This window comes from Zootermopsis nevadensis, unplaced genomic scaffold, assembly GCF_977971745.1.
Source record: "Zootermopsis nevadensis isolate Lab colony 2312 unplaced genomic scaffold, Znev_1.0 Znev_ptg000016l, whole genome shotgun sequence".
Lineage (NCBI taxonomy): Eukaryota > Metazoa > Arthropoda > Insecta > Blattodea > Termopsidae > Zootermopsis > Zootermopsis nevadensis.
In genome coordinates, this window is record NW_028259148.1 from 4,973,034 (window position 1) to 4,999,518 (window position 26,485).

Consider the following 26,485-nt stretch of genomic DNA (forward strand, 5'->3'; position numbering starts at 1 on the left):
ATTTGGAAGCAGAAGATCATACCAAAGTTGAGCATTGATTGGGTTTGTATGCCTGGAAGAGAAATGATGGATTTTAAATTGTAAAATTTGAGGTTTTCACAGCGGTGAGTATGAAGATTGCTGTCTTCTGTGTTGTTGCGCTGTGTAGTCTGGTCGATGTTAACCAACGTTTCAGAGGTCATACTGCCTCATCGCCCTGATGACAGAGGCAGTATGACCTCTGAAACGTTGGTTAACATCAACCAGACTACGCAGCTTAACAACCCAGAAGACAGCAATCTTCATGGATTTTAAATTGTTTGATTTCTGTTTTTTTATACTCCCTTTCAATTTAACATTTAACCCACTTCCAAAAAAGCATTGTTTTAGTGGCACTGGTTCAGTCATTACCCCTGCTTCTGCTTGTTAATTTTATTAATGTAATTCCAAGTTTATTTGTATCTGCTCCTTTTTATTGGAAGTGCAGTTCCTAACTGCAAGTGTGGTGATTCTGTTTCATAACTCAGTAATTCTGTGCGGATAGAATTACATTTAGACAAAGTTTTGCCATCTCAATTTTCCAGAATTAAAAAAAAATTAATAAAACTGTTATGCCACTGAAGGCTATACCAACCTCACATTTTTCAATTTTCTACAGGTGGTAAATAATGCAAACTTGTGAGTGTGAACAACACTAGTGTCACTTAATATTGGGTCCTGAAATTGTGTATGGGAACAGATCTTTGAAAAATAGGAACATTTTAAAGAAATACATTTTTTTTGGACGTAAGACAATAACACAGAGATTTAATAAAATCTATATTTAGCTATAAGTTTGATGCCTACAACCAAAGAAGTATTGGAGATAGCCACATGAAATTTTGCACAAGATATATCTTAAACATACCTACAAATTCTGTATGAAATATTGTTTAAAAGCAAACAATTACAAACCTGATGACAGTGCAAATCTTTTAGTTATGTCTGACAAATTTAACATAGACAAAATCTGTATTTAAATAAATTCTTTCCATAAAGATTATAATTACGATGATCTGTAATGCATTTATATCTGTAGACAACAAAATGTTCTGACTTCCCTTTGATTCAATTTTGTAACCATCTGCATGGGTCCAATACACTAACCCATGAGTAAAATGGCATTGTATTGGTGGGTTACAGATTTACATCAGTGGAAACTAAATACGGCATTAACAACACAAGATTTGTAGTACTGAAAAGTCTGTGCAATGGGAAAGCAGGCTCTATCACTTCTGCCTGGAAATCCTATTTAAACAACTCCCAATATAAAATTTCATAAAAAATCATTCATGGATAAAACACAATATATCTTACACATAAGAATAAATAACATGAAAAATTACAGTAAATCTGCACTAATTATTACTTTTGTGGCTGTGTTCAAGCACTCATACTAATAAACATGGATAAGTGCAAAAATAACAACCAGGAGAGAAATCAACTGTAACACAGGATCCAATGCACATTGTCATATTTCAATTTAGGACACATATCAAAATTTTTAAATGAAATGTATAAATCTAGATACATAACTTAGTGAAAAAGTCCACATTTTTACTTGCCACTATAGATATGACAGAAGGTGATTTAAAATTCTCAAGGCAGCTAGTATGAAGATTACTGTCATCTCAGATATTGCATCATGTAGCCTCACAGCAAGCACCTCTGAAATGTACATCAGGGCATGATGAAGGCAGTACCACTGGAACATTGGTCAATTTCTGTGAGACTACATGGCACAACATCACAGAATACAGTAATCGTCAAGACATAAGAAACCCAGCAAAGCTGCAATACATGACACAGAGTTTACATGGCTATACCAGGACTGACTGTGACCATATTGTTCAATACGAAAACCCTGAGGAGGAGAAACCACTCAGAACAATTATGTGTAGAGAGGAGGATAATATCAAAACAGACTTTGGGCAAATAAAGTGGGAGACTGTGAATTGGATTCATCTGGCTCAGGATAGGGACCAGTGTAAGGCTCTTGTAAACATGGTAACGAACCTTAATGTTCCATACAATGCAATGAATTTGAATAGTTGAACATACATCAACCTTCCAAGAAGGACCCTGCTCAATGTAGTCAGTTACAGTAGCTGTCACCAAATTGCAAGGTTCAAGGTCACAGAAGGACTTAACACACACACCCCCCCCTCCAAGTCAACAGTACAGCATTGCTCGCTTTGCTATGCTGCAAGCTATTGTGAGTTGTCTTCACTTGTTTGGGCTTTGCCATTCTGCAAATATTGTATGATTTTGGTATGAACCTGAAGCATGCAATTTGACGATGGTTACTATAGTTATAGTAAACAATGTTAAGTCCTTCATTATGTGTAATTAATGCTGAATGCTGTGTACCGATTTAATATTTATATCATGATAAAATCTGGTCTTCCTCTAGTACCAACTTTACATGAATTGTGCACATGTTAAAGGACAGCTTGAAAATGACTAAGAACACAAGTTATGATTTTGCACAAATATACTCTTAATTCTTGTCAATGTACAACTTGTATTTTCATTTTAAGAAAAAGGAAGACACAAAATGCACATGAAACAAAAAGTGATGTTGAAATATGCAAATCAGAGACAATAAATAATCAAGTATAAAATGGAACATAACCATTTGCACCCCTGCATTTTAACTGCTTTCCCCAGTATAATTTTCTACTATAAGTACCACCTTCACTACAATTTATTCTTATGCAACAATAACAACAATATTTCAAGAAATTTCCTTTGTCATGATGCTGAAATTTTCCACAACTACTTCCAATATAATCTGTGTACTATTTGCCTCTCACAGCCAGCTTGACCATTGTTCAGTAAGTTAAGAACTAATCACAAAATTAGTGAAAGGTATGTGCTCATGCTAAGGGAAACACAAATTTAAAGCAGTGTTCACAATGAAGATTTGTTCAGTCACTTTGTTCAGTTAAGTATTCATCTCTCAGTCTTAAACAGTGTGGATGAAATACATAATGGTGCAAATGTCAGAAGAGACTTGAAATGAAAACATGTATCAGTATGTTTATTCCTCATGATTTTGCATTAATTTAATTACTTTTCATTTCTTCCCTTACAAATATCTTTATGAGCACATACATAAATACTCTTTTACTTTGAAATATTCAAAATGGCTAGCCTTCCATGATGATATGACTTTGCAGCCTGCAATGACTTTACATCACACTGTATGCAGTTCTGGTACTTTACCACATTTTTATTATAATTAAATTTATTACTGTGGTATTCTGTAATTGTCCACATTGATTTAACAAGATAATCTGTAGCAAACACTGAAACTACATTTTTAATTAACATATTTTATACTCAAACTACAATAGTTTATTTTCATTTTGGAGGTGCGGGGAATATTTATCCTTTAAATTATGAATATGGCTATATACCTTTCTTCAAACCAGCCCTGTATAACTCTAAATTATTATTAATATTATTATTATTAATGTACAATCACTGACATGGACATCTTTTAAGGAATCTTGTTACAATAAAGTGACAACCCGTTAGTTCAGTTCCTATATCACCCGTCCAGACATCATGCACAAGCATTGAAACTGTTCTGATAACAACATTACTCAGAAAATATATCATCCAATTAAATATTTTGTTTCTTGGAAAGAAAATAACATCCTATTTCACAGAAAAAATAATTTATTTTTTACAATACAGATGGGGATGTTAAAACAATGTGAAAGCTAACATCAGTATTAAATTATTCAGGTAAATGCTTTTGTTTTGTTGATACTTAATCATTGAGATCAATGTTTTTGTTACATCATATCAACGATAAATCCTACATATCATATGTCTAAATATTTTATATTCATGAATACAAATCTACTGTGTTGCATCTTATTTTCACATGATTGCTAGTACAGGCCAAAAGATATTTATACTTATAACAAACAATATACTTTTGTTAATATTGATACCAAAATATTGTACTGTATTGCATTATCAGTACTGACTGACATCCCAAATCTGTGAATTGTCTTAATCATCAATCCAAACACTGTAGCAGAAACATCAGTTACTGCTTTTATCAGCTACTCTAATATTATTAACAGTACAGGAACTCTAATGCTCTATTAATTGGAATGATAGGTTCAAAGTACAAGCATACACATAGAAACATACAAAGCACTACGGAAAGTAATTTAACAGACCTTAAATGTCAATGAACATATTACAGAACACAAAAATTAAATATTAAATTATTAAAGGAGAAAAGGCTGCTGTAGTTATGCCAGACTTGTGCAGTGTTTTTCAGTCTATTTTTAAGAAACACTCTTAATGAACACAAACTGTGGAGTAATTATGAAATGGAAAATAACCCTACTAGAACTGATTGTGTCTGGTTCTCCCTGATGGATTTGTGAGAACAATCAGATTCACAAAAGACGCAGAAATAGAAACACTGTCCTAAAAAATTAAATTTATGACATGGAAAATCGACTTATGGAAGAGTTATGAACTACCAATTCTGCATTAGGAATAAATCATAACTTAATATGCATTATTTAGTTTGAAATTTCAACAACTTACAAATCTTTGACAAAACTGGATCTTATTGGATGATCAATGATGATGATGATGATAAAAAGGGAGAAGATTTTACCACTGGCTGAACAGCACTGAGATAAAATGCATTCAAAGGTTGTCACATGCACACAAACCAGTTCATATATTTTACTTTCTTTCATATGTTGCACTTAACCTAGCTCAATAATGCCACAATTAAATCCTTATACTACATATTACATTCATTAAGATAACAAAGTAAATATCAATACAACTTCTCATGAGAAAACCGACTTATTCTCCTTGTTACAGACACAGGCTTAATGCCACAACAGCCAGGACAAACAAGACAGGAACTTAAATAAAGAAATAGACAGCTGACAATGACTCCACAAACATAATATATGAATAACAACATGGAAATAAGTAATAATTAGAATGCACAGCATGAATTCATTATATATTATCAAAGTCTCATATCATAAGTGCATTTACTACATAAATAACAGCATGTGGAAGAAGACAGTATCACATTTACATAGCCAAAGCCAGTTTAGGAAAATTCATATTTTAAAAGATGGAAAGAGTGAATGATTACCTTTTTGTATGTCTACACATTCAGAACAAATTCTGTAAGTTACAATACGAGCGGATCAGTGTAACATCAGAAACAAGTTTAACAAGACTGGAAAGGTGTACTATGTAAAGTAAACTATAGTTCCGAAGATGTTCATGTCACTGCCAATGGTCACTGACATATGGCAGCAAGATATTACAAAAATATAATAAAGAACTGTAAAACGTCATAATAATGGTGTCTATCCTTGAGTCCACTGTCAAAATCACTTTCAACTACCAATGGAACTTCATAATTTATAGCAAATATTCTAGTATTGTTGAGATAATAAAATCTAAGAGGCTGTGATAGGCTGGGCATCTGGCTCTTACAAGAAGACAAGGGAAATTTGGTGGCAGAACCTCTTGGAAAGTGCTGACCAGGAAGATCAAGAGTAAGATTACGAATAAGAGGTTAGGTAACATTAAAATGGATCTCAGTGATGTAAGTTGTGAGGATGCAAAATGAAGAGAACTGGCTCAGAATCATGTCATGTGGTGGTTCTTAGTATCAGTGATATTGAAGTTATCAGAGAGTGGGTTACATTTTAAAACAGACAAGTAATATTCCAGATAAAACAAATGAGGCTCAACTTTAATTATGTTCCATGATAAAATTATCATTTAAACATATTACCCTTTTATGTACAGCTGTAATAAAATGCTAGGCACACTGTACTTTATCACAGACCAATTGCCAAACTTTAGTGTTTTCAAAAAAGTGCATAATATTCTGGAATCAAAATTTTCAACAGGCACAGTTTAAAGTAGCATTAAAAAGATACCTATAAGCACAATCCTATTACTCTGCTGATGAATTCCTCATGTTTAAAAATGACATAATCTTTCTAAAGATATTTTTGTTTTTATACAGTGTAAATTATCTGCTGTACATGTATTGATTTAATGTACCGTTTGAATATTTTATGTAAAACTGTTATAATATTTTGAATAGTATTTGTCTGTTATGTTTTGCATTCCATTTGTTGTTCTAATTTTTTGGATCCACTGAATGTATATTCATATTATTTTTTACACACACATATATATATAAAACATGAATAGTGAACAAAGGGAAAGACTGGCAAACAGTCCATCACTGAGGATATCTCATGTCCAAGTATTTGCCTTTCAGTTGGCAATATGTAGGTCTGATACTGAGCAAGTTTTACCATTCGGTGAACTATGATTTAATTAAAAATTGAAAATAAAAATTATATAAAATTCAAAATTAAAACTCCAAGTATAGTTTTATGATCCAATACTATTAATGCAAATTCTTTCCTTTGTAGTTGTATGTCATCAGAATTATACTATATGGCCAAAATGTGATGTATGGCGGAGATCAACCAAAGTATTATGCTTAAAGGACAGAAAGGCCCGAGAATACAAAACTTCTGAACTAATAATGCCAAAATACTATAATCTGTTACTGATGTCGGTGACCATGCCTGAAGCTACCTCAAAATCACGGGCAAAGAATATATAGAATTTGTAAATTACAATATGTACAAACTGAAAACTACGAGTTTAAAAATTCGACAATAGACTTTGTTTAATGGATTTCTCAATTGTGACTGGCCATTTGAAAAACCAAGAAATCTATGCTTCAGAACGATATATTTATTGACTGATATGAGACCTCTGATATGTGATTTGTGAAGTCATTATGCCTTTAAGATCTACCAGTACCACCATATTAATAAATGCTGTCAGCTATGGTATATAATATTTATACAGAACACATAAAACATGAATACACAATGGGACCTATAGTACAGAGTTTTGTTCAGAGAATGGAACTGAAAGGCTACAGCCCAACATATATATATATATTTACAAATCTATTCCAAGGGATGAAGACAAACAAGCATGAACACATCACATGTATAGTTATTTATATATTATATGCAGTTTTTCTATAAAGGAACAATAATTTTTGTTTACATAAAGTAATGAATATTCACATATACATTTATAAGCGTCATGTTTCATGTACAAATGTTTTGTCTCATTTGCTTTCACTACTTGCATACACTATGACCATCTTCCATAAAGTTTTCTAGTACGTATAAATATAAGTCATGACAAACTGAATGTAGTTATTACAGCTGATATTAATGTTTGCTCTGCAAACATCATTACATAAAAAGGAGGTACATTCTAATATTTAATTACTTTATAATTTATTTAATTATATAAAATTACTGAGTTAGCAATACCAAAAACCATGTGGTATGTGGTCATAGTTACATGTTTAGAAATTCATGCACTCAAACGCAGACATGAAGTCATAACAATACAGTCTACTGAATACAATTCAGCAGATAGACTTATGTCTTTTTTCATCCAAATGTCTTTATTAATTGATAAATGTGTTTCAAACACAAATTTTTAAGAATATTCTTATAACCGACAAACATACTGTGAACCGTCTTACAACCGTTTCAGACATACCAATTTTCTTACGGTCAGTTTCATTTTTCTGCTGCTTGTACAAATGCAATAATTCATCAGACAACCGATTCAAATCACAACATGAAACAACACTCTGATGGCCACTGACTAAATCCAGTATGCGCTGATATTCTTCACATGTCATCTCTCTTTATTATACTCATCTGTCTGAAAAGACTAGAACATAACAACAACTAAAAATTAATGATGTGTGGGGATGCACACAAGTTGAGCTATTCAAGTCCACCAATTTGCCTGTTATGTTGGAATGTCTTCCAGCAGCAAAACTGACTAGATTTATGAAAGGACAAAGACTGTCAGAGTTTGTCAGATGGAAGACGGGTCGATGAACAACATGGCGAAGATACACCAACACTTTGTTCTGATGACCTGATTCCACCCATGAGTGGATATGATGTGGCTCGTTTTGCAGACCTACAAAAATATTAATACAATGGCATCAATAAAAAGAAGTTATTGTACAACTGCTCATTATGCTCAATTAATTAATGATTCCTGTCCATATTCTGATCAAAGATTTCATCAGACATGTATGAGTCTACTGCAGCAGTAGTTCACCATGCAATTAAGCATAATTATTATGAGACAAGTAAATATACTAGAAATGGCACAAATGTTAATACAGCATTTTAGCAAATACAAGTTCAGATATTCAAAGTATGAAACTTTAAATAAATCCCAATGCTCTGGCATTTGCTGAACAATGATGTATTTTATTTTAAACTTATCACATGTTTAAGTGTTTTAAAGTTTAACGATTGGTGTACATTAAAATGAAGTGTTAGTGAATAAAATTTGTCTTACCACTAGCCATGAATAAAATAATTCAAGTCAAGTGTGTGGTTTGATAAACTGACAATTCAGGTAAATGTTCAACCATGTTCCAAGGCCATGATAAAGAAATAAATGCATTGTTCTGGTCTGGGGAAATACTGGGGTGGTTAATACTTATCTTTATTATTCCAATACATCCAATTACAATAAGATGATCACTATTCACAGCAGAAATAAATGATGATGAAAACACAAATTATGAATTGCAGTTTTATGGGTAAGAAAGAGACTTCTCTTTCTAAAGAGGGTTAACTAAAATTTCTATACGTATCAACAGCCATCTTGAAAACATATTTAAGAGAAACTACAGACTGTGGACAGAACAAGAAAGGAGGCAGTACGAGACAGGCAAATGTTTGTTAGACAAAATGCTGCAGAAATAAAGATCTGAGTGGAATGGCCATGTTACACCAATGGCCAGCAACAGCTTCAGACGAGACAGTGAAGTTAAAATGACACATTGGAAGATCAAAGAAGGTGATAGTGTAACCCAGTAAAAATAAATTTTGAGAAACAGAAAATGTGGCATCACTAAGTGATGGCGGCCAATGGAAGTAATGTTGGCTGTGACCCACATCTCCCTCAAAACTGTTACACTTTTCTCTCTAACATTTTCCCCTGCATTCCCCTCCAGCTGTCTAGCCACTTTGTTCACAGGAATGTTCGTACTGATAATCAAGAGAGAACTGGTCCTGGTCTGAGCATAGCTCAACCAGGGAAACCAACATGTTTTCTGTCCTCTTCCTCTTTAAACCTGATGACAAAAGCAAAATTCATGTTTGAAATGTTGTGATTTTATGATTTTATAATCTAGATGATGGACGACATCCAAAAGAATAGTTTTACACATAACACGCCATCATCTGAGGCGTTAAAACAATGACTGACAGTCTTTCAGCTGGTAATGAAATTCCTTGCCTCTTATGGAACCTGCAATGCATTATCATGTTCACATGAGCCCAACACTGGGCCCTATCCAGAATAAATTGAATTATTAACATTAATAATTACACATGTAATGAGATGCTTAAGAACAGTTAAAAGATGGACTGGACTATATCAAGAATGATGATATTAGGAAAGAACTGAAAATAGAATCAGCACAAAATGAACACAAAGTTTGAATTAAACCATTTGGCTAAACTGACTATCAGATTCTGCAGTATAAAACCAAAAGGATTCTGACACCAGGGCAGACCTTGGAAAACACGAAATAAGTTTGTGTAGTGAATAATAACAACAACAATGTAATATTAAGATCATGTATTATAAGAGTAATGTAATATTCAATTACTTTTAACCTCACTTCCAAGTTCAATAAAAGCTGCTACATTTCCAACACTATGAAAATATATAATAGCATAACAAAGACAGTATTAATGATATTAGATCCATTACTGTTAAAGTTTTAGTGGGATAACTAGATATGCTTTTAACATTTTATCTGGAGTACAATCTAAATTACATATTTAATTGCTCTTGTCACTAGCAATACCATAAACCGAGTGGTTCTCATTGCTCTGATGTTGACAGTCTACACAACTCATGTTATGTTATACCCTCATATTAAAAGTTCAAGTTTATGTCTTAGGTATCAGTAATTCAATTATTAATATTTTATTTTAAACTAGTGTTTAAAATAATACATTTATGTGTAACTGATTCAGTGGATGAATTGTGGAGGTCTGTAAACTGCAGAGTGTAAATTATTCAGTGTAACAAACTGTGTCTCACAAAGAACAAAGGAAAACACAGAAAAGATACACTGTTAATGCCCAGTCCACTGTTGCATTATGTAAAGCAGAGTTTCAATAAGAACACTGTGGAAAAGGAAAACTGATGCCCAAATAACTCCAATTCATGTTAAGTAATTATAGAGCGATACTACATATAAATGTAGACAAATTAAACACTTACTCTTCCACAAGAAACCAAAATTCCTATTATGTTTCTAAGAGGCCTCTTGCTTGCAAGGAAAGAAGAACTAATTAAACTGCCATTAATTTGGAAATGTTTTAATTAAAAAAGGCATGCACTGTATTACACACTGAAGAATAAAATATTTCAATCTTCTTTTTAAATTTAAAGAGTAAGCTTTTTTTTGTACCATTGGGTTGGATCCGACCCCTGGTGACATTATGAACAGGATTCCTCTGATAGGGACCCGTTCATATGTTTCCTCGACAAATGATCCAGAAGTGGTTTGCCGTTACCTTCTTCTGTGTGCTTAATGTCAAATGATGATGAAAATGGAGTAATTGTTGGGATGCCACGGAGAAACCGGGGAAACCCTGGAGGAAAACTCTGTGATACCTGGACCACGGCCTTGCCCAAAACAAGTTATAAATTCAGGCACCACCGGGAATCGAACCCGGGATCCCAGGATTACAAGCCCAGCATAAAGAGTAAGTTACCAGGTAATAATTAGTGTTACATAAATGTGGCTGTTAAATCATCCAATAAATTTCTGTCAAGGAGTAAAAATGTTTCATCTTGGAGAAATCACAAACAGTAAGCTCAAATTCAAACACTATTCAATATCTTTTCATGCTAATATTTCTCTTCCACCTTTCACACAAACTCAGTGACATCTCTATGTAGCATTTTCAAGAGACAGCATTACATTAACACAGTCATTGTAATGTGTCAGACAATTTCCATTGTAGACTGTAACAAACGTAAAATACAGTCAAATGTAATTGGTCGCAGAGAAAATAAGGCACTAATGTAATGAAGAACTGACAAAATATAACACTGTAAGTTTCAACTATGCTGTGAATTGCCTAGAACAGAAGTATAGAGAACTTGTAAGTACTTGCTGCAGAAATTTACAATGCACATAAAAAACAGAGTTAGCTGGGAAATGCGGCTCCCTGTTCCAGGTGCCAATGATTCTGTGCACATTACAGTAGCCTCAGTGGCTATGCCTGTTTGAACTAGCCAGTAGTGAAGTTTTTTTCTACAGTTCACTTACGCTGAAGTCCAAGTTATGTGTGCATGAATCTGGTATTTTTCTCAGAGCTTTTCAAAGTTCAGCAATCACAGGAGATAAAACTACCAATTCTTGTTATCTGAACTTCAGGTTATTCAAGACCAAAACTACTACAATATACTACAGTAAAGGCTTACAAGGACAACATAATTTTAGATGTATTAAAACAATATTGGGCAATACTAAATGTGAATTCATAATTCTTATTATTTTCCGAATATTTCCAAAAAGTGTACTTAAACACAGTGAAACCTCAATGCAATGCAGGCATTGGGGTTGCAGCTTCAAATCTCATGTTAAAAGTGTATGACATAAAACATATGTAATAGCATTGTGGGACATGCTCAAAGCCTGAACCTGCGGTATAACTTGGCACATTATATCAAGGTTCAACAGTATCACATAAGTGGTAAAATGAAAATGCTACATGAGAAACCCACTCTATTGTGTACTGGGCATTAAATGAGAAACCAAACTTGGATAGTTACCATAGATACTGCACCTGCCTGTTTATCTCGGCTACACATGACTAATGTATACTTTTCTCTTTGTGTAGAGGCTGTTGCCACAAGCAGGGGAAGTGGTCGCAGCCTCATTGCTGAAACAAATCAGGACTCCATTCACACCCCCCACTAACACAAATACAAACACAATGCCATCTGGGGTAAACACTGCTTCATATGCAATCACACCAACTTTTCAGGATTTATTACGTGGAGAACAAGTTAACACAATCCATTTACAACATCATATCTAAACAATGTCTATGTTACAACCTCTCGTGACTAGAGGGCTATGAATGAAGAATGTAAAGTGTTCTAGCCATCTAAATCGAAGAACTACAAATACTAGACACATGAAAAGATAGCCCTTGTGACACTCATAGTTTAAAATACTTGGAACTATAAAAATTCTGGTTTTGGGTTTCTAGATATGACCTAAATACATGTTATGCTTCTTAAATATAAATTTCAAGTCAGTTCATAAAGTAAGGTCTTTTTGATATTAAGTCAGTACAAGTCTTGTGCTGGGTACAAACTGATTTTACTCCCCGCTACAAAAAAATTGAGAATAATTTATTACCTGTTATGTGCTACTAATTTCAAAAATGAAATTCTGCTCTGATGTATGCAGGTTGCAGAATATATGTCCTAGCATACAACTGTGCTGTCCAGTAGGATTGTATGTCATGTAGTTATAATCTATAAAATATTAACATCACGGATGCAGGCACAAATCTAGGTTAGGTTGATTTATTCATTTAACACTCCCAAGTTGCCTGCTTATCGTACAACCACTCCATAGAAAACATGATAATTTTGTACTGTGTAGTCTGGTAGATGTTTACTAGTGTTTCTGAGGTACTTCCTTGCTCCACCAGCAGGATGATGATAGAGGCAGCAAGTACCTCTAAAACGTTGGTGAATTACCAGACTACAACATCCCAGAAAACAGTCACCTTCAGTTATATTGTTGTACATGGATACAAACACAATACCTAATGCAGTATTCTGTTTTTACAGTCTCCTAACACATATCAAAAGCAGTGCTTTTCACCAGACAACAAGGATGGAGCATAGGAACAGATAATAACAACAACAAAAATAAACACATCGTTTGTCACAAAAATAATTTTGGGGATCTGAATTCACAGTAAAAACTGGTACCGGATTACATGCAGTGCAAAACTGAACAATAAGGTCAAGAAAGAAACTAAAATAACCATGTTGTAAGTACGCAGAAAACAAACAAAAGGACAATGTTTCAGAGTCCAAAATTATTAACCAAGGATAATGAATTGATACAAAAGCCAGTCACACAAAGAACCTGCATACTCTGACATCATACTCCACTTCCAGGAATTTGCTACACATAGACAGATTTCATTTCACCTGTGAAACAACAAAAATTGACCCCAAAACATTCTAAATACAGTGCTATAACACAAACATTTCATGTGCCCTATAAGCATGCCTTAATAATATGATAATGGTGTTCAACCTGTTCTGAAATGGCCTGCCAATATATGGCAACCTGGAGCACAAGACATACATTCTCAGAATCAAGACACATAGCATGTCACACATTTTCATTAATTTCTGTAAGTACACTAAAAATTGGCCCATTCCCATCCTACTACTCAAATAATTTATATTTTCAGCTTAATTTTTCCCACTGCCTGCAGTGCTTAAAATGAAGTTAATGATAAATTTTGATACTAAAGCTAACAGACAAATACATGCAATTTCTGTTATCAGTTATATACACAGTCTGACTTTAAATGAAGCAAAGAGAAATAATGCCCTTTGCTTGATCACAGTGATGCAGCACAACAGTTAAAAAAAAGCACGTAAGCACATGTTCTCGCAGGAGTAGGAGGGAACAGGCATTTACATGTCTTACCACTTATAGTAGTTGTGGACATGCTTCAATAAAAACTTTATATGATCCTTGTTCTTCCTTGGCCTTCCAGCCTAAGGTTGGACACCACTGAAATAAGGCAAAACACAAATACTAACTAATATTTCAAAAAGTGTAAGATAATTCAAGGAAAATGGAGTAAGATTATAGGTGTTTCAATTACAGGAGAGCTTTACAGTGAAATCTCACTACAGCTCATTTCACATTAGCATAAATAAGAAGAACCAGATGATGAATGAGGTGCCATCAGTGGCGTATTAGTTCTATTAAAATTAAATTTGCTAACCATTATAATATGTGAACAGAGGATTTAAACCTCTAAAGTAAGAGGCTGTTGACAAAACTTCTGGGGTGTACATTTAGCAGTATGCTACTGCAATGCACAGCCAACTTGACAGTGCATCAACCATGGTGCAAGGCAGATAAAGGTTACCTCCAACCAAAATCTCACATACATAATGTAAAAATATTTTAGTCACTCATACTTCACTGCAACATAAATTTAATTATCGCATGTAAAATATTAAGAATACATATTTCAATGCAACTGTAGAATAAATTAAAAAGAAGCAAAATACCTACTTAATTGACCCCAGACTGTAAAATGTAACATTCTCTAAAGCTACCAGACTCCTTCATATTTGCTTTCTCCTTATGTAGATAATCAGATGAAGCATTACAGAGATTGGTAGCACTCACCACCATGACAGAGGGGCAATGTGGCATATTGCTGACCACATGACTTGTGTTTGAAAATAATTATACAAATAAAATATGCAGATGAAATGAGAGGAAACAGACATAGTTCGTGTTGGACAATAAAATAAGTTTCTCACCTTTATTTAAATAGATGAAACTTTCATTTTATTTACTTTCCATTCTATTATAATTTTAGTATATAAAACACTCTGAGAAAAATATGAGCTCTCAAGAAGTATGTAGTAGTGAGCTTTCACTGAATAAACTTTAAATAAAAATTCAGTGTAGGAATTAAATGCAAGAATTACAGCAAATTAAATAAGAAGACTTAGAAGAAGAACCGAAGACAATCCCACAGAATACGGCACTGTTTGTAATGGTAAACATCCACATCACAGACAGTCTCTAAATTCTTTTTCTGTTAGGCACACTAATTTCCACATCTCTTCCCAACTTTGTATCAAATTAGAAGACTTCTATGAAAGAACACGAACACTCACCTTCGTCTTCTGAGGGATGCATTCTGTCCGGGCAAACCAAAGTAACCTCTGGGGATAACCATCCTAGCATTGCCTTGTGCAGGTCGAGAGCCTCCGTGTGCCAACAGGGTGGTCAAATGGGCAGCATATCCATCCTGCAGCACAGTTGCTAGTGTGTGGTGCTTCTTGGACACCTTTCCCACAATAAATATTTGTTTTGATCTCAGGCCAATTGAAGTATATACACTGATGTCTTTACTGCTGCCATATGCTACATGAACCACCAGTCCATGTTCCTGTAATATACAGAAAGACCATAAAAACAGAACTCTGAATTGGGTTTATTGATGATACATTTGACACACTTCAAGCCATCTTATTTTACATTCTAAATAAAATGACCTTGAAAAAAATTGTGAAGTTACACTGCCATCATCATTCAAACATGTTCCATGCATAAAGTTCTGTATGAGTAAGCAATTTATTAATTAATAGCAATTACCATTATAAAACTAAAATGCATATCTATTCTACATGACTAAAACAATTTTCCACATTACAATTATAACACAAGGTGCATATTTAAAATAATCACACTGACATATAAAAAGAACTTGAATTCTGAATTGCTTGCACATATTCATGTAAGCATATTCTCCTAGCACTCGTGACAGGTCCTGACAGAGTTACTGGCCATAAATTGTTTAATGTTTTGCACAACAAATTACATAATTGGCACAGAATTTCAATAAATCATGCCATACATTTTAAAACTAATGTGTATCAATTTTCAGAATACATTAATAGAAGAATTTGTTTCCCTTGTCAAAACTACTTGTGTTACTTTGTTTAGCGCTGGACACAATTAAACTGTAATTTAACTGTTCGGCAGTAAAATGATAAGTACCTGTATGAGGTTCTTGAGGTAAGTTGCCTTGTGTCCCAAAGGGTCAGTAGACAGTCCATCAGCAAAAGACACCAATCCATGCGGAAAGTTGTGCTGTGATAGCCATGAGACAACCTTATGCTGTTGCATGTCAGGTCTACCTGTGATATATATTATCAGGTATCCCAGCTCCTGCCAGTGGCTGCACAAATAAAGCAGTGTGTTGTCAGTCATCATGGAAATTACACTTAACCTGCAACTGTGCTGTGTTGCCTCAGAAAACAACAAACAAATCCAAGAAGAAACGTCATGAAAAGAGATCTGGTGCATACTATAAATAGAGGTATAGACAAACATCATTTCAAGGCACACTTATTTGTAAAATACAAAATCTATACACATAAGAGTTACGCATATGCAAAACAAACACTTTTGCAATATTTTAAGCACATGCAATGAAATGAGATAAGAAATATAAAATCTGCTGCATCTCAGTTTCAAAAACCAGTAAGCAATACCATTTGAAACTGATTCACTAAATAAAGTGAACGCCAGAATGAGATTAAATATTTTTGGAGATCAAACTAGGCACATTGCTAGAATCAGAACCTTCATTTCAGTAGAAGTAAAACAACATTAGGAACTTTTAAAAAGGCAAACTGGTGATGTATTCACATACATTGTTTTCATCATATCAATATGCCAAATGATAATTTAATATATACACACACACACACATCCCCCCCCACCTGGAATAGAGGAGCATAGGAAATATGTCAGTTCTGTGTGTAATGAGAATTCTTAATCATATACTCAATGTACTTTTTGTAATAAACATAACATTTAAATTACTGCTATTGCATAGAGCAGGGGTGCCAGCCCGCGGCCCGCGGGCCGCATGTGGCCCGCCTTGAACATTTTCCGGCCCGCGAGATTCATCACACTTTTACAAAATATATTTATTTTATAATGGCCAAAGTAGTGAAAACCAATGTATTAAAAAAATACATTATTTGTGCATCCACATGGGGATATATAATTTTATATGTGGCCCGCGGAGTTATGATGCATTTCCAAAGTGGCCCGAAAGATCATTTGGGTTGGCCACCCCTGGCATAGAGGGACAGACATTTTGTTTACACAAGCGAGAACTTTGTTTAAACTGAGCCCATATTAACAAGGGTCCACTTTCATTTGTCCATAAGAGAGAAGACAATAAGGTGTACTGGACACTTAATGATATGAGAAGATTTTTAAAATATAAAGGGAAAGGCATTCATGTTAAAATGCACAGCAATAAGTACCACAGAAAATGTTACTACTCACCGCACGATATCAACTGCACCAGCCCGAACTTTGGGGTCACGTCCTGTTACAGACATGCTGGCTGTAAATGATCCGTCAATACTGAATACAACACATTCTGTTTTGGGAGGTACCACTGCCATATAGAAGTCTACTGATGTGTGATCTCCTCTGCAAGAAAAATCATATTAACTCAGCAAACTGTCATGGAAACCATAACATTTATATATGAGATTTAAGGTTCTCATGGCGGTAAAAAATCAGTGTTGGTCTTCTTGGTTCTAGCACCATGTGAACTTGTAGGTAGATACCAATGTTTTGGAGAAACATACTACTTCCACCTTCAGGGTTGATGTCAGGGTGTTAGAAATTAGACGGTTTATATAAGGTCAGGCAAAGGGGAATTAACCATCCAGAACACAGATCAAGTCATAAATAGATGAGGAGATTACAGGAAGAAGGGGAAGAGGGAAGAGGAATGCTGGCGATACAAGGCCCATAAAGCAAAAGCCCAGAAAGAAACACTGTTTATCCACATAGAAGTCCATACGGTGCTGCAATCCAGAAGACCAACAATGACAAAAAAACTTCCCTTTACTGAAAATATATGTATTGGCGCGGTAATTTTCTGCAATATGAAAGCATTTGTGTATGTACAGCAAGTAGCTTTCTTACCTTACAACCATTTTGATAGGATACATGCCATAACCAAGGGCATTGTCTTCGGAAAACATGTAAGTAACACGACCAGTCTTGTCCGTTACTTCAGTGGCTACAAGTGTCCATTCCCCAGCAGGAGCATCTTTCATGACGTGTATATCAACTTTCTCTCCTGAAAAATTATACAAGCAATATAATTACACTGACTGCTATGGAACAGAACAGTCATTGTAGCACCAATAAGTTATACTGATGTGTATTCATAACTGGCCACAAATATTATGTACGAAAACAAAGATCTTACAACCGTATTTTAAAAAAAGATGGCATGTTGTGTACACTCTCGAAGCTGATAAAATTTATTAAAAACAGTCTTCGTTGGTGTGATACATTTTAGAGTATCAAAAGATTAAAAAAATGTATTTACCTAAAAATTCTTTCTTGACCATACACTTTGACTTTCATACTTTCTGTTACAGAAACTCTGGAATTTTCCATTGAAAACTTAGTATTTTGTTTCTGGTAACAGTGCAAGACCCAAGTCTCATCACCAGTCATTATTTTATTTATTCTCCACCCCCCCCACCCCACATACTTAGATTCTTCCAATGATTTTTTTAAAAGATTTGGACAATTATGTTTTATCAAAATGTTTTTGCTCATTTCTGAAATATTTTGGTACTATTTTGCCAGACTTTGTTCCTAAATGTACGCACAACAACCATTACCTAGTCATCTACATAAACAGATTACACTAAAAAGGTAAAGTACACAATGCAAAACAAGTATAACAAGCTAACCTGCCAAAGTGATCATGTCAAGAGGGCCATACATGAAGCGTGCAACCAAGACTTGAGGTGCACCTTCTTTCACTATGACATCATTAGCACGGTGGTTTGCTGCAACATTCTGGAAACAAGAATCCCACAATATAAAAGCTGTGAAACCAATATCCTCATAAAAATGACATCACACAACAATCTGGTGACAGAATGTGTCACAAGAGAAATCTCTAGCATTACCAGCATTATAAGGCAAAGGAAATGGGCAGGTTATATGATTTTGCCCTCCTTGCCTTCTGGTAATTAATTAATGTGCAGTATACAATGCAGTAGCACTATATTTCCAAACCAAGTGCCTGAAAGAAGACCAGCACAAGAATACGCTATGTGAGACGGCATAAAATAAAAAAATTCAAAGGCACTGAACATTCACTCCGTATAAGGAAAAAACATATTATTTCCCTACTGTCATTTTAATGTTAAAAAATTTGCAAAAATTGTTGGGAAATTACATAAGTAAACATGGTAGTGCGTTTCTTGTTCTACATAATTACTTCTCAAAGTTTATCCTTTTCAGTCACCTTTCTAATATGATTAAGCTGTACCTTAAGCTTCACTGATGTTCTCTTTTTCATCCACTTTTCCCTTGGCTGACTTGGGCTGAAGCTTATAAGTTCCTTTTCTTCATTACCAACTGGTGGCACAAGGTCTATGCGACCAAGCTACAACAGAAATCAACAGTCTGACATAAATCTCTAGTATTCTGATAATGCTGCACTTCATTGCCTTGATAAATCATAAAAAAAGTGGTGATTCTAATAGTAAGAATGCAAATGATGTTGTGGCGATGCCTATGGCAGGGTATAGCAGATCTATGTTTGGCGTACAAACTGTATAAATAGTGAAACTGACATAATTCAGGTACATGAAGAAGTGAAATGGAACACCAGTAAAAGTCCTGCATAATACTGTATTAGAGCCATGTCTCACAATAATAAAAGGTTAATGTTTTCACATCACACTCAGACATAATTCTGTAAGACTTTTACCTGGCGCAAAATAAATGCTATAACATCAGAGGATTCCCAGTAACTGGCATGGAACAGATGTGGCAGAGCATTGGTTGGAAAATTTGCCAGTCCTTCAGGACAATACAAGGCATAGTCAAGCCGCTTTGTGCCCCACCATTTCTGGGTTACTGCAAAAATAACAGCTGACATCAGTTCACAGTAAATGAATATGACTGAAATAATCACAAGAAACAAGACGCTACAACTCTGGATCAACTTGAATACCTAACTTATCTTTTTCAGTTCCAAATTCTTATATTTTGACACGTGACATCACTCTAAGTCCAAATCAATCCAGAAATGAAGATTCCAAATTCTGGACTGAGGCTGACAAAAGAAAACCTCCCTTTGGGGTAAACTTATTGCAACATGTGACAATTAACAAGGGGCAGTTCCAATTACTTTCTTCTCTGTTTTATGATAGTTGGGATTATCAAACGTAATTTTTTTTTGCAAACACTGAATTTAGTCAGACAACTTATAAGAAAAAACAAAGTAGAGCATTTTCAAACCTTTGTCCAGTCAGATAATTATAAAAGTAATAGCAAACCTATTTTCTTCTCTCATAATACTTTGATGAAAAAGGATGCAAATGCACAGAACTCATTAGGAAATGTATAGAAGAAGTGCACCAGGCATAAAATATATTTCATTATTCTCTAAAACATTTCTTTAGAACATTTCTTACTCTGACAAATACATACTGAGTAATGCTTGAGGTGTGCACAGAAACAAAAGCAGATCTTCATGTATAGAGTCTGTTACTGTCATATCATTTTAATCAAAACTGATTTACACCAACAAATTTTAGTAAAATTCCAAATATCAGATTTCATGAAAATTATGCAGTGAATTCTTAAACACTTACATGCAAACTGACAGACAGACAGGTAAAGTTAATGTGCACATTTTTTATAAACTTTTCGCTGTGAATGTGTTAAACACTGACATCTAAAACTGGTCTGAATCAAACATTATCCTTTGACTTTATATAATACTTTCTTGGTTAAGATTACATTATAAACACACTTATAAAACAGTGTTTCCACTGTGTGCATGAAACACTTACAAGCATTGATAGTCTGAAGTGGTAAAGAGTCTATGACACCTGATATTGTACTTTGTATACTGACTTCTGACATCCGCCGCAGGTGGCAACCTGGTGTAGGAGGTGCTATATTCATACCTTCTGCAAACATCTGAGGGTTTGCCTGGATAATCTCCACTGTAGGAAAAATAAATGCAGTCAATTTACAAGTTTTTACCTTTGAACCGTAACTACAAAAACAACGGTCTAGACACAAGCCTACTTTGCACTCTGAGCACTAAAATTCTGTAATAACTAATTTCATCTTAGTTGAGCACATGAAATCACAAGTGTTTCCACAATGCTTAGTGCTAAACTTCAAGGTCAGTCATTTTAGAATGTTGGTTGGTTTTTCTCTTGTGGTGGATAGCATTCATTTCTAACCAATTCTGTACAAAAATTAGATAGCATTTTTGGTGGTCTATTTTTCTGGAACTAAGTATTTCTCAGACCACATGGAATTTTTTTTTAAATACTTGCATGATCTTCGAAAATTTTATTTTTTTGTATTACTAAACCTTTAGTGTATGTTATTTCTTGGTATTCCCTTCAATAATGATAAATAAAAGCAATAAACAGAACACAAAAAATTATATTTTACTTCTTTGACAGCCAAAACACTGCAATATACTGCCATGGCTACATAATCATTCAGCCTAGCTAATCTTGTAATCTTGTATAAACCTCATGTTTGATGGCTCATTGTAGACAACCTGAGAAAGATAAAGATCTATCATTGAAGAACTCACCAAATGCAGTCAAATTCAAATTCATGAATATGCTATGCAAAGAAGTGAAACTAACAAAGCTCAGACCAATGTAAAAATACAATGCAAGTAACTCAGTGAAGGCTTAGTACCATTTTGTTACCATGGAATGATAAAAAATAACAGTTATTCAATATAATTAGATACAATTACATTAAATCACACAGACTCACATTCAGGTGTCTGAATGTTTATGCCTCACTTGGTAACAAAATATATTACTTACAGATATGATATGGTTGTCCATCTCCTAAAGGATACTTCTGGTAGCGAGCCACATTTATGGGTGGCAACATGGAAAACCTTGCTGACAGCAGAGGTTCCAGCCTAGCAGAAACTGGATCTGTTGGATGGAACAGGTTGTACACCTGCTGCACTAAGGGTCTTGCAATTGGAGCTGCAGAACAACAGTAACATTAATTCTTGTAAAAAGAAGATTTCTTGCCATCCACTGGCCTCAAAAGGACCAACCTTTTCCATATTTCTATACACATAATCAAATTTTTCCACAACACCGTGTTCATCATTAGAAAGAGCTTCACTAAATTTTACTACGCCCACTTCATGCAACAATGATATCCATTGACAAATATTCAACAACATCAAACTTCAATATTTCATATGGATACTGATAAGTGGCAGGAGACTTAACACATGAGCAAAAAATAATGGTAAATCTGTGTGCTGTGTTGAACTCGACACAGAATCTAGTGGGATTGAACGTGATGTTGAGTCTACCTTGACTTGGCCCAGAAATGGCTAAACAAAACCTATCAAACTAAACAGAGTAAATGTGTTCACATTATTCAACCAAACAATCACTAAAACACGTAACCTAAAATCCCAAAGAACTTTTCTCCATAGTTTTCAAATTTAGAATCAGAACAGACCACATAAGATGTTCATGCAAATTACTATAATACTCACTGTTTTTGTCATCAGCTGAAGATATCTTCCTATAAGCAAGAACCAATGCAAGTGGACTTCCAAACATGAAGAAATCATTCACCTCAAAATATAATTTACACTGATGGTCACTGAAACAAATCAACATTTAAAGATCACTTTCACTGACTTGCTTGCTAAGCACTGCACAATGTTTCCACACTATTCATAATTTCATATTAGGAGCAGCACATTCAGACCAATTCCCTCGGCTCAGTATCTTAATACCAATTGTGACCATTAGGCACCATGACTATTACCACATATATACACTGGTATTAGTGGGAAAGAAGGATGTATTACTCTACATTCATTTCTTATTTCTCAATGACATTTCCGTGTTTCTCATTTCTCAATGACGGTTCGCATGTAAATTTAATTTCTATGACATATATTACACAACACAGACAGAAACTCACTTTGTTGAAGAAGATCTTCTTCGAGGTGCTGGTGCTGCAAGATTTTTGTTGGGGTTCAGTCCCTCAATGTTGGACTGCCCATCAGCTACATGACTTCCATCTGTTAATAGAATCTTATGGACGGGTTTTGCGACATCTCCGTCTTCTCCAGATGGACCATTAGTATCCAGGATACTATTGTCACTGTCATGGTGAGACTGGTACTGAATGGATCGGCATAGAGCATCATAACCCAAGATGGAACCTACACTGTCTCCTGCAATGAAAAAACTTGTGTCATGTACCTTTCATCAACAATCAAAGAGACAAGGTCAGTGCAAATGAGAGTTGTTTAATATATGGCTGGAGACCTATGAAAACTCTGGAAATATCATAAATAAGTGATTAAAGATTTCTGCCAGCATAAGAACTCAGGGGAAGAATGTATGACGATTGCTGGTTTTTAGACCGTAGCACCATGTAGTTTGGTAGAAGTTTACCAGCATATCAGAGGTCGTAGCTGCTTCCATTATCAGGACAATGAGATGACTGATGATGGAGGGAGCAAGGATCTATGAAATGTTGGTAAACTTCTACCAGATTATAATGGTATTAAAACCCAGAAGACAGCCATCTTTATACTCACCATGATAACCTCAAATCCTACTTAGAATTTATGATACTTAGGTGCTTCCAAATGCTTCAATGTATATTATAAAGTTAAATGGAACAGTCAATTAATAATCACACAAGTAATGATAATTATTTAACTTCCACATCTAGGGCAGGTACTTGAACTGTTCAGCACTTCAATACTCCACATGTAAAGTAAGAACTTTTAATACTTACCAACAAAACAGACTTGTCCACTGAATCCTTGTCCTTCCTGTGATCTCACAAACTCTTGGTAGGCTGTGTTGGCTCCACTGATTATTCTAGAGATAGCATCCTGATATTCAGGGGCTGAACTGGCAAATATGGGGATGGCCCCAATAGGTATGGAGTCATGTGTCACATGTGGAATATCTGTACATGATGGAGACACATCGAAGCTGTAAGGGCTCAGGCTGAAACACGCATCACACCAGTTGTCTGGCATCACTCTCCCCACCTTCCTCTGTACTTTCTACAGCAAATTAATTAAGCCACTTCATGACCTGGCACTGACGAGCATGTCAAGAAACTGAAGAGCGATACGAAAAGGTTCATTAAATTTAATTACCTTTATTCACAATAAATAACCGAAACTGGAGCAAATTATTTTTAACAACATTTTGACCACTTTGATGTTAGATACAGCCATAATTAAGGAGTCGTGGACAGCCAACAAGGGGTGGTCCTCCACGTGCAGAGTTGGGTGGGGGGCTAACAACCTCTCATTATAGAAAAGTTATATTATGGATGGAGTGCATTGGATTCGTCTGGCTTAGGATATGGAATGGTGGCTGGCTCTTATACACAGTGATAAAATGTCACATTCCACAAAAGGCAGGAAATTTCTTGACCTGCTGAGCAATTAGTAGGTTTCTCAAGGACTCTACTCTATAGTTACACAGTAACAAGACTGAAATCAGATATTGTGGTCTGTCTTACCTAGAAAGAATCCCTAGACCCTCTGTGCAAATGGAAGGGCATGAGACCAATCGGATGGCAATACGGCCAACCATAGAAGGATAGTGCTGCCTCATTACAGATTCAAAAGCGCCACGAAATGTTGTAATATCAGATTTCTTTGCAGTCAAATCTACATTTGCATCTGAAACAGTAACACAAATAACAAATTACTTTTGTGCCAAGGTCACAGTTTATTTTTGTAACAGTAACATATAATGATCAGATAAGGCTCGTTACAATCTTTCCTCTGGAATGCTTACATTTTGGTGTAAATATAAAACTGATTTGCAATAATACATTCATTCATAAAAATAAAATGCTTAATATAATGTTGTACCAAGTAATCTGGTAGATAACAACTGATATTTCTGAAGAGCTTATTGACTACATTATCAGGGTTATCAGTCATGATAAAGGCAATAAGATTCTCTGAAATGTCCGTGAATATCTACCACACTACATGATTCAACATCCCAGAAGGAGCTTATATTCATACTCATTGCTATGAGAATTGCAAGTGTTGCCAACATAACTTTTACTCCTAAAATTAATTTTCTTATTACACAACAAATCCTACTCACCCAGGACACTACCAGCATGGAGAACAAGTATGAGTGCTGTGGTACTACATTTTGAATGGTGGGAAGGTGTCATAATTGGTGAGCCAGGACATGATACATCCATACTGCATCCCCCACCTATCATTCGACCCCTTTCACTGACAACACGTTGTAAAAATGTCTGAGAGAATATGCTGTCAGCTGAAATACATCAAAAGAAAATACAGTGAAACCTCTATCCATCGTTCCCGGAACTATCGTTTTCCCGGATGCATCGTCCGTTTTGTTCGGTCCCGAATACATCCCATATAAAATAATGTTACATTTTCCCGCTTCTATCGTTCCTCGAACTATCGTTTTATCGCATCGATCGTTCAAAAATCTTAGTCCCGGCCCACAATTTTCCCGCAATGATCGTTTCTGAGAATTTAAAATGCTGGGTTTTGAGATAAATTATTACCGAAAGACGCACAATGTTTTTGGAATACGCAGTAGCGGTAACCTGTTATATCGCCCAACCAGCACATTCTTTTGGAATGAGGGTCAGCGGTGCAGGGGTGATAGTTGGAGTGAATGGCGGTGCCCATTGTCAGAAATTTTACGATTTTAATTTGGGTGCACTCATATTTCGTTCCAGCGATGCCAGATGGCATGTGCAGTGTTAATTTCTTCACAAATGCTTTTATTACAAGTACAAAGGAAAGGCTGGCGGCACTTTTCATTCTTCTGGTTCATTTCGTTTCCAGCGGTTCAGGGTCTTCGTTGAGTTCGGCAGTAATAGTATTTCCATTCTACCTGTTATTGTCCGCAAAAGGGGTTGGAGTGGTGAGGAAGAAGAAGACGACGAATGCGAGCCCGAAGCTTTGCCGAGTTTTGCCGAAGCACACGCTGCATTGGCGAAAGTGAAGTCGTTCTTTTATGCGCTTAATATTAGTGAACGTGACGAGGAAAACATTTTGAACGTGGAAAGTGCTCTGTTTGGTCTAAAACGTAAAGTTTCGACAAACCAGTTGTCCATTAAAGACTTTTTTGGTAAAAAGAAGTAACTTTGAAAGAGAAACATTGTTTTTTTAAAAAAATTTAATGCTTTCCCGCATCTATCGTTTTCCCGCATTCATCGTTTTTATTTCCCACCCCCGCCGAAAACGATGCATCGAGGTTTCACTGTATATCCATTACATGTTAAAGACAATATTATTTTCAAGAATTATACGCTGTAATTTTAAGGCAAATTATTTAATATATAAAACACTGTTCAATTTTTTCTTTCTTATGGTAAATCTAACTCTTTGCACCATTTGGACTGACACAAAGAATA

The 26,485-nt window shown here is 35.0% G+C and overlaps 1 protein-coding gene across 15 annotated transcripts in view; it reads right to left on the minus strand.

Annotated features, from left to right (window-relative positions):
• Nucleotides 1–785: 785 nt before the first annotated feature.
• Nucleotides 786–26,485, minus strand: part of rdgB (retinal degeneration B) — a 70,029-nt gene continuing 44,329 nt past the window's right edge. For 10 of the 15 annotated variants that reach the window (XM_022078436.2, XM_022078423.2, XM_022078422.2 and 7 more), the window contains 15 exons: nt 25,189–25,368; nt 24,587–24,749; nt 23,843–24,060; nt 23,015–23,270; nt 22,578–22,687; nt 21,877–22,047; nt 20,866–21,021; nt 19,776–19,924; nt 19,332–19,448; nt 18,745–18,853; nt 17,960–18,116; nt 17,306–17,455; nt 16,001–16,181; nt 15,115–15,389; nt 786–8,082 (listed from right to left, as the gene is read on the minus strand). In XM_022078436.2, the coding sequence (XP_021934128.2) occupies nt 7,965–8,082; nt 15,115–15,389; nt 16,001–16,181; nt 17,306–17,455; nt 17,960–18,116; nt 18,745–18,853; nt 19,332–19,448; nt 19,776–19,924; nt 20,866–21,021; nt 21,877–22,047; nt 22,578–22,687; nt 23,015–23,270; nt 23,843–24,060; nt 24,587–24,749; nt 25,189–25,368 (2,510 nt within the window). In that variant the 3' untranslated portion in view covers nt 786–7,964. Of the gene's footprint in view, nt 8,083–11,982; nt 12,093–13,897; nt 13,985–15,110; nt 15,390–16,000; nt 16,182–17,305; nt 17,456–17,959; nt 18,117–18,744; nt 18,854–19,331; nt 19,449–19,775; nt 19,925–20,865; nt 21,022–21,876; nt 22,048–22,577; nt 22,688–23,014; nt 23,271–23,842; nt 24,061–24,586; nt 24,750–25,188; nt 25,369–26,485 lie in introns of those variants that run through there. The other 5 variants (XR_002545452.2, XM_022078435.2, XM_022078434.2 and 2 more) reach the window with 5 other exon arrangements.